The sequence below is a fragment of the Brassica napus genome, chromosome A9, assembly GCF_020379485.1.
Source record: "Brassica napus cultivar Da-Ae chromosome A9, Da-Ae, whole genome shotgun sequence".
Lineage (NCBI taxonomy): Eukaryota > Viridiplantae > Streptophyta > Magnoliopsida > Brassicales > Brassicaceae > Brassica > Brassica napus.
In genome coordinates this window covers 29,453,450-29,465,779 of record NC_063442.1, presented here as the reverse complement: position 1 = coordinate 29,465,779, position 12,330 = coordinate 29,453,450, and the positions used below count along the sequence as shown (strand labels likewise).

The 12,330-nt window shown below is 37.6% G+C and overlaps 3 protein-coding genes across 5 annotated transcripts; 1 reads left to right on the top strand and 2 right to left on the bottom strand.

Annotated features, from left to right (window-relative positions):
• Positions 1-408: 408 nt before the first annotated feature.
• LOC125577944 (paramyosin-like) lies at positions 409-3,815 on the bottom strand. The gene is made up of 5 exons (XM_048740147.1): positions 2,197-3,815; positions 2,047-2,123; positions 1,524-1,635; positions 1,273-1,389; positions 409-939 (listed from the first exon to the last, which is right to left on the bottom strand). The coding sequence occupies exons 1-5, from the start codon at positions 3,556-3,558 to the stop codon at positions 586-588; spliced, it is 2,022 nt and encodes a 673-aa protein (XP_048596104.1). The 5' UTR covers positions 3,559-3,815; the 3' UTR covers positions 409-585.
• Positions 3,816-5,749: 1,934 nt separating this feature from the next.
• Positions 5,750-8,102, top strand: LOC106367354 (E3 ubiquitin-protein ligase RGLG5). Of its 3 annotated transcripts, none has more exons than XM_013807113.3 (9): positions 5,750-5,907; positions 6,181-6,306; positions 6,396-6,480; positions 6,562-6,702; positions 6,801-7,012; positions 7,095-7,162; positions 7,258-7,491; positions 7,590-7,737; positions 7,835-8,102. In XM_013807113.3, the coding sequence occupies exons 2-9, from the start codon at positions 6,184-6,186 to the stop codon at positions 7,970-7,972; spliced, it is 1,149 nt and encodes a 382-aa protein (XP_013662567.1). In that variant the 5' UTR covers positions 5,750-5,907; positions 6,181-6,183; the 3' UTR covers positions 7,973-8,102. The 3 variants fall into 3 exon arrangements, with proteins under 3 accessions (XP_013662567.1, XP_013662570.1, XP_048596105.1); XM_013807116.3 differs by having other exon boundaries at positions 5,774-5,907; positions 6,126-6,306; XM_048740148.1 differs by lacking the exon at positions 5,750-5,907 and adding an exon at positions 6,014-6,032 and having other exon boundaries at positions 6,126-6,306.
• Positions 8,103-8,190: 88 nt separating this feature from the next.
• On the bottom strand, positions 8,191-10,011 carry LOC106367353 (cytochrome P450 86B1-like). Its single transcript, XM_013807112.3, has one exon. It carries the CDS (start codon positions 9,960-9,962, stop codon positions 8,397-8,399), a length of 1,566 nt encoding a protein of 521 aa, XP_013662566.1. The 5' UTR covers positions 9,963-10,011; the 3' UTR covers positions 8,191-8,396.
• Between the last annotated feature and the right edge of the window lie 2,319 nt (positions 10,012-12,330).

The window sequence follows — 12,330 nt, the reverse complement described above, 5'->3', positions numbered from 1 at the left end:
TGGCTCCTCACCTGTTTGAGGCATTTTTCGGGTTTATTTGAAAATTGTAACCATCTCTCTTAAACTTTGTCACCCTGATTATAAACATCAGTGGAAAAAAAATTGATCAGCTATTTCCAAGCTAGCTTGTTCTCAGCCTTTAATCTAGTTATCTTCTCCTTTTACAAGACTACAAAGTTTGACATCGGACTAAGAAAACATCTGAGATGTGACATTTCATAATATTGAACTAAAAGTAATCAAAGAAATAGAGAGCCAGTAACAAGAGTGGTTTGGACAAATTTATACAGATTACATACAAAAAAGGTTGCAAAGACTAAGACAGTATCATATCCGAACCTTTAAAATGTCCCAGTCATTTACTTATGATCCGACAGACGCATCATGTGATCCTATTACACGCAAAGATTTTTAACAAACAATAGTTTATTGATCATCACTGTGGGTGTGCAAAATCAAACTCCATTCAGTAAAAACATTACAACATGAAACAAAAACAAATTCAAGCTTTTAAACGTTATCAGCTGGTATATACATAGAAATCAAAACAAATACAAAGAGTAAATGTATAAAATACCGGGTTTCTCATAACAAAGGTTCAGCGAGTTCCATCTCGTTGGAACTCTGTTCTTGTTCCGACTCAATTCTTCGACCTCCCACAAAATCAATCCCCAAAAGTTGCCATGGCCAACACACATACCTAGCTCTGTTTGAAGTACTCATATCTCGATGGGTTTCTAACTCTTCAATTTTACGGTTTAGATCTTGTATTCTTTCCCTCAACCTAGTTGCCCTATTGTCTGCGAGTTTCAGAGATCTCTCGGCTGCATCCCTTGCACCCATGGCTGCTGCTGCCGTCTCTTCCTTAAATTTTAGTTTCTTCTCTGATTCTTTAATCGCTTGCTTTGCCTCTTCAAGTTCCTCTTTGAGCACATGCAACTGAAGAAACAAAGACAAAAAGAGTTCAGACCATACATGATAGGTTCCAAAACCAGGTAAATCCTTTATTCACTTCACCAAGAGCTACACACCATAGACAGACTTGATCAATGAGAAAATCTTTACTCTCTGCTCAAATATCAGATCACAAACCATATTCAATCTTGAATATCTCAACTCATTCTCCTACTTTCTTTTAACTTGTTAGCTCTCTAGCTAACCCGACTCAACTAATTAGTCGCTGAGTTGTCAACACTGTCATAATCTACTACAAGCCACTTAGGGTAATTACAATGCTCCTGCACTAGACTAACACGAGGACTTATTACGCACCTGTGACGTGAAGTCTTGTTCAACAGCTCCACCAGCAGCAGCCTCCTGCTCAGCTGCTACTTTCCATCTCTCTATTTCTTCTTCCGCAGCAGCAATGTCAGTCATAAGACCTTCAACCTAAGCATCAAAGAAAACCACAGTTTAAACAAACTCAAATTCTCGAGACTGTGTATTATAATTCAGTCATACATTGACCAATTGCAAACAAAACAATCAACTTCAAAAGTCTAGCAAGCAGAAAGTTCACTCACATTTTCATTCGCTATTCTCTCCTTTTCTTTAAGTTCTTCTATTTGGCGCATTCTCTGGTTAAGCTCCTTTGTCTGAGAGTCCAATTGTTTCCTCAGAGAACTAATCTCTTCCCTGTTGATTTATAAATAAAAAGAAGAAGTGGCCCACGTAAGTTGCGCCAACAAAAGCAAGCAGGATCACTGTGGAGTGTGGCCACAAAACGTGGACAATTACAAGTACCACATATCAAAAATATAGGAAACCACATCGATGCTATTCGAATAGTAACTTCCACGGACTTTCATTAAACATCAAGTAAGATGCGGCAAGCACATGTGTAAGTTAGTGTTCCCAATATAAAGCTGTGTGAAATCATTTTCTTAATCATTTTCTTACTATTTGGATCGGATAATGGTGCCCATGGTTCCTAGGCCACCCGATGTTCTGAGGTAAACCAAATCATGTACTTTCCTAGTGAAACCTAGTGGATGTCCTCTATCAAAGTTAAAAGTATAAAGAATGATTTCGTTTTAGAGAGCTTGCCTTGATTCCTCCAACGAATGCTGCAGTTCAACAATCTTGAGTTGAGATGCCTTGACAATATTCTCCAATGTGCTTGCCTGCATTCCGATATGGAGACATCATAATGTATCCGAAGCTCATAAAACATAACTGAGCTAGATAAACACTCACCAGAGAATATATTTCATTCTCTTCTGTACTATGATCATCTTGACTATCACCAAGAGATTCCTGAGCCTTGGATTTGAAATCAATACCAACATCCCTCAAACCATTCTCTGCAGCTTGAAACATTTCGCTTTTCTGGGATGACTGCTCCGATATCATTCTTTTGGACAAAGCGCTCCTCAGTAAAGTGCCAATATGTTCCTTCTCTTTCACTAATAGACCAACAGTTTCACTCAACTTCTTCACTTCATGGCTTTTCTCTTCTACCAAACTCTGTGTTTTCCCAGAAACCACTTTGGTCAGTTCGAAGATGGATTCCATACCTGCTAAAGAAGCTCGAATGTTCTCCTCCATATCAGTCTCTTGAGGCATAAAGAAAGACTCAGACTGTTCTGAACTATTTCCGTCAACTATCTTCACAACTTCGTTAAGCTGGTCATGGATCTTTGACACAAGACTCAGCTGATCCATCAACAAAGGACGCTGCGCAACAATCTTCATTTCCATAGTCTTCAACTTCCCATCATACTCATCAACCAACTGTTTCAGCTCCACAACTTCACCTTCAAGCACACTTACTTTCTCCAAATTATCCTTCTCAAGCTCAACAACCCTCTTATCTTTCTCACTCACATCCCTCTCCAAATCATCAACAAGCGAAGCCTTCTCCGCAACCTCCAACCTCAAATTACTAATCGTCGATTCCAACTGAGAAACTTCAATAGCTATCTCGTAGTTCCTCTGGTCCATCTGCTCCCTAGCTTCGTTCCTCGACTTCGCAGTCGTATCAATCTGCTTAACAAGCTCCTCCACGATCTCATGCGTACGCTTGATAACCCCATAGGCAACAGAGGCCAAACCAGTGTACTTCTGAGACTTCGGGAGCCCTCCTCCGTTCGAGAAATTCTTAAAGCTGCTAACTTTACCCGATATCTTCTCAATCCCAGACACTAACATATGAGAGGAAGTCTCAATCTCTGCTTTCAAACCATCTCTAGACCTCACAGCCTCATCAAGCTTCTTCAAAACCTCATCTTTACCTTTACTCACACTCTCAAGCTCCTTCGATAGATTCTCCTTCTCCTTCAAGGCTTCGTCTCGCTCCCTCTTGGACTCGTCGCGCTTCTTGATCGCCTCGTGCGCAAGTGCCTTGAGCCTATTGAACGACGCTTGGAGATCCGATTTCGAACTCTCGGCGGCTTCTCGAGCCTTCTTCTCTCGATCTAGCTCCGCGATTAGCTCCGTCAGCCTCTCGTCTTGTGCCTCTTCCCGAGGAGGCGGATCGTTTAGAACGACGGGCGCTGGCTCGTCGGACTCGACGTCGCTGAGGACGGCATCTGCGTCCTCGTCGGCTCCGCTGGTCATTTCTCACCGTCGATCTAGGGTTTGTGTTTTAATGGGGGCAGTTGATTCGGCAACGAGGCGAAAAATAGGAAGATGTGAGATCGGAATAAACGTTTTTACGGGAAAGCTGAATCTAAATCTGATCGGAGGATGGAGAATTCCGACAGCGATACGACGGAGTAGATGGAACAAGAGCTGATCTTCAGCGGCGGTGGACTCTTAAATTCGACGGCAACGGACGGCCAAGCAGCTAAGCTATCGGGTTTGGTATATACTCATATCTATTCATTTATTAATTAATTAAAATATTTGGTAGGCCACTTTTTTATTTTTGTTTTGAGCCCGTGTATTAAAAATAGGCCCGTTTCAACCTGATTTTAGGAGTCGGGTGATCTTGCCAAAGCCCAACACTAATGTTTTTTTGTCGAATTATGGACATAACTCATAAGTGCTAAATCTTGATTCTCTAATTATGTTGAGTCACGTAATTAGAACCAAAGCCAAATCCTGATTTTACTCCGGGGTTCGAACATTGTACCATTAACTCAATATCCAACTTTGATTCTATTAAAATGCGCATATCAAAACTGATTCCTTGATAGAGATCAAGACTTTATTGTGGGTTTATAAGTGCATTGTCAACGACCTTTCTTGGATTGCAAGAGTGGTTGTAGAATGCTAAGAACTAGCATGTCTTGATTGGATTGATCATTTTAGTATGTCCACTATCCTTGAAATAAATCACACACAAAAAGCAGATTAAAAGTTCAATTTTATGTTAGTAGTAGTTCATACTTGTACTATTAATACATGATTTTAGTATGTCCAGTATCATTCTTATGCTATTGATTCTATATTCCGATAGCACAAATGTAAAAATTGTTACCAACTAAATTATTTTTATGTTACAAGAAAATAAAAATTATTTTAAAAATTTTACATTTTCGAATAGTAACGGAAAAGTCTCAAATTGTCCAAGCAACCATAAAATAAAAGATTTCGCAAAGTTTTTTTAAACTTGACAAATAATAAATAAAAAATAAAAAACATATTAACAATTTAGATAACATCAAAGGGCAATTCTCTCAATTAGGTTTTTAAGTTATTATTAGGGGTGGGCAAAAAAACTGAACCGAACCGATCGAACCGAACCGACCGAACCAGAACCGATTCAAACCAAACCAAAGTCTATTTCAAATCTTTCAGTTGAGATTTTTCTAACCCGAATGGTTCAGTTCAGTTCGGTTTAAACCGAACCGAACCGATAAACCAAAGTATTTTTATAGTTATTTAAATTAAAGTTATTAATAATATCAAGATATTAAAATCCTAAGATTAAGCCCACACAGTTTCCTTTTGCACAAAGGAAATCCTAATATAATTTGATTTCCATGACACTTCGTCTAACTTTTGTAATATTCGTCATTAAGCCCACATAATTTCCATGTTAATTTTTTTTCAATAGCGTATACTTTTAAACCCTAAAATTAAAACCTAAACCAAGTCTAATTAAATTGAATTTAATTTACATACTTAATTTTTGATTATGTCCAACACAAAGTATTTCATGACAACCATACATTTGTGTATTAAAACATGATTTCTTGTATAATAAATAAACTAAGAGAAATCCGATTAAACCGAACTGAACCGAAATACAAACCGAATCGAATACAAACCAAACCGAATATAAACCGAACTGAACATAGCCGAACCAAAATCGATCCAAACCAAACTAACTATGGTTTACTTCAGCTGGAAAAGTTCTAGAACCAAACCAACCAAACCGAACCGAACTCGAACCGAACCGATAAAATAACCGAAGTGCCCACCCCTAGTTATTATCATCAAAATAGCTTTAAAAATAACCAAAATAGTTTTTTTATTTTAAATTATTTAATTTTTATTTTTAAAAATTTTAAATCTCACCTTCAAAATTCTAACCCTTAATTCTAAATCCTAAATTTAGATTAGTTAACCATATGATAAATGTTTATATCAACCCTTTAATAAAATCTATGTTAGTCATCTTGAACAATATTTTTATGAAAATACACTAAAAAATAATATGTTAAAGAGAAAAAAAATTCAAAAAATTGCAGAGATTTGCCAAGGTCAAGTAACTGATAAATCATTCCCGATAATATAGCTCACCTAGGATATTATTATTAATTGCTTTTCATTCCTAGTCAATTAAATATAATTCAAAAAGAAAAAGAAATAGACAGAACAAAATCCAAATTGTAAAGCGAGTAAAAATCGAAAGTCGTATATATATCACCCCTAAAAACAACCTCGAGTCGTTTTACTGGAAAATTGAAACGTAACAAGAAGAATCCTTCAGCAGATTCAGTCGGAATCGATTGAAAGGTAACATCTTTAACGCCTTCTTTCCACGATTCAACTAGCAAAGTTTGAATTTTTATTTACCGTTCGTTCCTCAACAGCGACGCTTCAGTCTTCAAAATCGATTCTTCTTTTTTTCTTTCACAAAGGTTCTTACTTTAAACGTAACCATCGAGGGTTTTACTGATTCAACAGTGTGACGACTTCAGATCTTATACATAATGTTTGTTGAGTTGTTGCAGGCGATCGTTTTGTGTTTACCATAGTTCTAAAAGGTTTAGTTTTAAAATCTCTCAGAAGATGGGAAGTAGCAGTTCGAAGAGTAGGATAAACAGCACGCCACAGCATCCTTCTGGGTTTCAGCAAAAGAATCATGACAAAAAGTATTCACTCATCGGCGATAACTACCGTTCCACCGATGAGGTAACCATTAATCAAGGCAAAAGATTCTTGAAAGTTTTTTTTTTATTGTTCTTGATATGTTTCTTTGAATGTCCGGTTATGGTAATTAGGTTACTGCTGCTCTTTTGCAAGCCGGTTTGGAGTCATCGAATCTGATTGTTGGTATAGATGTCACAAAGAGCAACGAGTGGACAGGTGAAAAAACCCTATTTGCATATTCGAATATGTAACTTTTTAATGTTAAATGTTTCTGACTTTTGTTATTTGATTTTACAGGAGCGAGATCATTCGACGGGAAGAGCTTACATCACATAGGACCAGCTCCAAACCCGTACGAGCAAGCTATTTCAATCATTGGAAAGACTTTATCCTCTTTTGACGAAGATAACTTGATCCCTTGTTATGGCTTTGGAGATGGTAATGTTATGTTCTGCTGCATTACAAGTCCTTTTTTTTTTCTTTAGTAGGACAAAGAGAAGTAATGGTTGTTGTTTTTGTGTGGTTGGTGCTTGTAGCTACAACACATGATCAGGATGTATTCAGTTTCTTTCCGGATGATGCATTCTGTAACGGGTTTGAACAAGTGCTTGCGCGTTACAGAGAGATTGTTCCTCAGCTATGTCTTGCAGGTCCGACTTCTTTTGCACCCATTATCGAAAGGGCTATGACTATTGTGGAGGAAAGTGGAGGGCAGTACCATGTTCTTCTCATCATTGCTGATGGACAGGTAAAAAAAAAACTAAAGGCTTTTGCTTTTTCGCTTTTATCACATGATCGGTTACTAATTAGATAATTATGATGTTTGTTAGGTGACAACACAGCACGGTGGACTCAGTTCACAAGAGCGTAAGACCATTGATGCTATCGTTAGAGCAAGGTAAAAAAAAAAGAAAAAAAAAATTCTTGATTATTAGTTTCATTCAACATTAATTAGATGATGATGAGCTTCTTGTGATGATCTTAAATGCGCAGTCGGTATCCATTATCGATAGTTTTGGTTGGTGTTGGAGATGGTCCTTGGGATACAATGAGACAGTTTGATGACAACATCCCCGCTCGTGCCTTTGACAACTTCCAGTTTGTGAATTTCACGGAGATTATGGGGAAGAACATTGATGCTGGAAGAAAAGAAGCAGAGTTTGCAGTTTCAGCCTTGATGGAGATCCCTTCTCAGTATAAGGCCACCCTCGCGCTCGGCTTACTCGGGTATAAGTTCTCATTATTATAACCCTCTGCAACTAATGTAATAATTGCTTTCTCTAATAAAAACAAAACAAAAATGATCTTGTTTCCAAAATCTACAGACGGAGAACTGGAAACTGTCCAAACAAGATTGCTCGTCAACCACCAATAAGTGGTTGTAATCGATCTGTGAGCAAGAGCTCGAAAAGTTCTTGTTCAAGTAGTGTTACCTCTGCACCTCCTATGTCAACTGGTAGTAACGAAAGCCAGGTTTGTTCATTTCTATATTACATAACTTTCAGAGAATGACTTAACCATGTATATTAATCAAAATCAGTTAACCGTTGTTTTTCGGATTGAATTTCAGGTTTGCCCGATCTGTCTGGTTAAAACAAAGAACATGGCATTCAACTGTGGACACCAGACTTGCGACGAATGTGGAGAAGCCATTCAAACCTGTCCTATTTGCCGCGTCTCTATTGCAGTTCGTATCAAACTCTATTAGTAGTAGTAATTTTTCATTTACTCACATTTTCACTGCTATCGGATTGAATTGAGAATGCAGCAATTGGTTTTGCACCTTTGTTGTTACAAGCTTTACCGTTTTCTTTATAAAGAATAGGTTGTTTTCATGATGATAACATGTATTCTTGTCATGCAAGTCTGCTTTTGTTTGAACTAGGTGCAGTTGACATATCAAGTCCAAACCAAACTAAAAAAGCATTTTGTAACAACATTTGTTTTACTGACACAACATATATTCATGGCTATATTGACTAAACACACAGATTTAGTAACACACATTTGTTTATACTGACGGAACATAAATTCATGGCTATATTGACTAAAACACACATTTAGTTGCATCTAGTAACATACATTTAGCTCATACCGATAAACCGAATATTGAGGCTTGGTTTGAACTAACCTTACCCGTCGCGGGGCTGGAGGGTAACAAGCAGACCGTTCTTCATGTACAATGTAGTGGTAAGCTTGGGAACAACGGTCTGTCCTTCCACAACTTTGATCTTATACCTCATCAAGATTGCTGCAGCCACCATTTTCATTTGTGTGTAAGCAAACTTCTTGCCAACACAAAGTCTTGGACCTGCATTGAACACAACGTACTTGAACTGATCTCCACTAACAATATTTCCTTCTTTGATCCATCTCTCTGGTTTGAACTCTTCCCATTCTTTCCCCCAAATCGATTCTATTCTCCCCATTGAGAAGATGGAGAAGAAAACCCTAGCGCCTTTCTTTACCCTTGTCCCGTCAGGTAATGTGTCGTCTTCTAACGCTTGTTTCATCTCCATTGGCACTGAAGGGTAAAGCCTCAGTGACTCTGTCAAGGCAGCTTGCAGATACACCATTTCGTTAAGCTCTTGCGCACTGAACGGTTCGTTGGTTTCTTGCGGCGCACGTTTTCCATGAATCTCTTTGATTTCGGTTAGGATTCTCTTCTCCACTTGGGGATGGTTATGAACCAGCCAGAAGAACCAGACCAGAGCCACTGATGTGGTGTCTCGGCCTGCGATGATGAGACTTGTGATGAACTCTCTGAAGTACTTGTCTGAAAAGTAGTTCCCTTCTTCTTTCTCGTACTCTCTCTGCATAAGGCGTGACAAGAGATCAGATGAATCATCGTTCAAGCTCCTTAGTTTCCTCATCTTGTTCCTCCTCTCTCTCACTATCTTGTTAGCAAACGCGTGAACAACTATAACCGCTTTTTTCAGCTTTCTCTCAGACCCTATCCCTAGAAACCTCATTGGCTTCCACACAAAAGGAGGCATCAGAAACCTAGCGAGCGTATACTCTGTAGCTTCCTCAAAAGCCTTAGCAAAAGTAATCTCCGGTAAGTCCACCCCTAACGATCCTGGATCAACCCCAAAGGCAGAGATACATATGTTGTCGAAGGTCAAACGAACAAGCACGTCTTGCAGATCAAAGACTCTCTTCGAAGTAGCCATATTCTCCATCAGTTTAACCAGCTTCAGCTCCACAAGATCTCTCATCGTAGTAAACGTGTGCTCCAAGAAACGTGAAGAATGCATCTCAGTTTTCGCCACATGTCTCTCTTCCTTCCACAGCTCATCATCAGCGTTGAAGATCCCATCTTCAAGAAGCTCACGAAACCTCTCCCTATAGTACTCCCCCTTCGGGTAGTTTTTGAAATTGGTTTTGAGAACGTGTTCGATGTTTGCAGGATTTGCGGTCAGGATACCGTAAAACCCACCGAACCAAACTCCCCTGTAATGAAACGTCCCACCGGCTCTGACTAGGCTTCTCGTGCACCAACCAAGCAGATCGTCTATGTTTAAGGCTAACACGGGTGCCATTCCCAACACTGGCCACATCACTGGCCCGCCTTTGCTCAGTAACTTCTCACGCAAGTAACTAAGAAGAAAAAGCCCTATTAGGGCTAAAGCCACGTCCGAGAACTTTAAATGAGTGTATACCCATTCCACCGCAGAAATCAACAAGTTCATCTCCATGAACACACAAGATTAAACTTTTTGGGAGTGAGTTGTTATGGAAAAATTAGGATGGCAAGGGAAATAAATAACCAGTTTTATTAATTGATCACAACCAACTTCATTAGTCCCTACTAAACTGTATTAACTCTGAGGCTTTGTAGCTTTTCTGAATAAGGAATCCTTGTCATAATAGAGGGGTTAGCTGTTGCAGGTTATTGATTATATAGCTTATCATAAAATGTTAATCAAGTAACAAAACCTCTCGTGTTTCACAAGAATGCATTCTTTTGCTGATTTTATAAACCATCCTGATTTGTATAGAGCAATGTATAAACAAAAGTTTTTTGCAGAACTAATTTAATTATCTATACGCCTTAGATTGTTATGTTACAACAAACGCAATTCTATATAGACTAGCTAAAAATTGGTTCATACATACGCACTTACTTTTATTACAAGATTTATGGAATATATATGTTTCGAACTAGAAACAATATCGTTCATGTATGATGATGTATCATCGAACATTTCATAACCTTCAAACTAAGTACTTTGAGGTGAAGAACCGACAATTCCGTTTCATACTCTTTAAACCAATAAATTACAGTAATTCATCTTGAATATACACATGATATTTCAAGAAAAATATACATATGTCTTGCTCTTGCTTTTGAGATGTATTTAGTAGAAATGATTTTGTTTTTCTGCTGCTAAACACATTTTAGAATTGAAATGTATCTGGCAGATCCTAACTCCCAACCATTTAAAGCGAAGGCGTAAGCTAGACATTACGAAAGCAGTAGACATTAATTATAGTTCCCTTTTTGTTGTTTAATGTTAAGAAGGTCCCCATACTTTACCATTTATAAGATTAATCTAGTAGAGATCGACCTTAATAGAGTATATGGTTTTGTAGCAGATCATGACATATAGTGGAGAGTATTAAATAGTGGTTACAACAAGACCAGCTATTAGGAGAGCGAGACTCCAAAATCTTCTTGGTTACTATTTATAAAGATTATCTAACCCTTAATTAAATCCCCTAAAATGGATTTTCTAGCCTTTAACCCCCACTTTTTTTTCTTACTTTTCTTTGGAAGTTTTCTATATTCAAGTTTCATTGTTAGTTATGGTGTAACTAGAACTTTTAAATGAGCCCGTGGATTCATCGCATATTATTCAGTTCATCTGAGATGCGATCATGCGAAGGAGTTAGGTGTTTTTTTTTTGAAAAAATGGGAGTTAAGTTCTTAACAAGTTTAGTTCAGCGCTCTCAACTTTTACCTCGTTGGACTTTTTGTTTCATATCCAATTCTTTGAAATAGTTTTCTTTTTCTTAGAACAATTGATTTATCCCAAGTTCTGTAACTAAACTGACAACTGCATAATGAGGTAGTCAATTGGCCATGCAATGCGTTGGATCAACTTATTCCTCACCATAATTTTGGCCATTTCATAATTCATATAGACTGGCTCCTTGTTTTACACTATAGTTTAACACATCAAATGAATATATGTTTTATAAAAAAAAACATTTGACATGGCCTACAGACTCATGAAAATCATTATTTACACTTCCAATTATGTGAACTATGTGCATTATATTATCGTTTCACCTTTTGTCAAACATATTTAATTAAGTTATTCCTACTTGTTAACAGTCAACGCTCAAACTTAAACTTTTTAATTAAAAAAATCATATTTTATCATGCATATGGCCACTTGTGCACAAAATGTAGTGTCTTGAAACTTATATCTATTATTGATTCCTTTTCGTCAAATAGTATAGTAACTTATTAAACTTGGTTTATGAGGTCGTGAATCGCGAGACAGCACACGCCACAAGGTAGTCCAAAATAATATCGTAGTCCACTAATATATATAACATTTGATTTATATGCACGTATGACGTAACATTAATATACTTGTAATCTTCTGCTTAGATATATATATACGCATATACTTGTCATCTTCTACTTCAACCACCCTGCAGTAATCGAGATATACAAATATGAATCCATATTTTCGAGATGATACGAACTTATATAGGGATCCATGAAATTCAACAATTATAGTGAATTCAGCCAATCCTCAAGTTTTTGGTGTAAGGTCGCAATCGGAAAGTAATCTTCTCCACTAAATATAGAGAAACCAAAGCTTGGGCCACCCGATTGTAAGATTAATATCTATCCGTGAATAGAAAAAGGACTATATCATCATGAGAAATGACTTTCTGGTAATAAGACGAGCTCAAGTTTGGCAACTTGCATGTCTACTTTTCATTCCCATGGTCACGAATACGTGCCAATGTATGTCTCAAGTTTCTCCACTTCACGTACACAAGATGGGTTTTCTCATTCCATTCCTTTCTAAAATGTGTGATTTA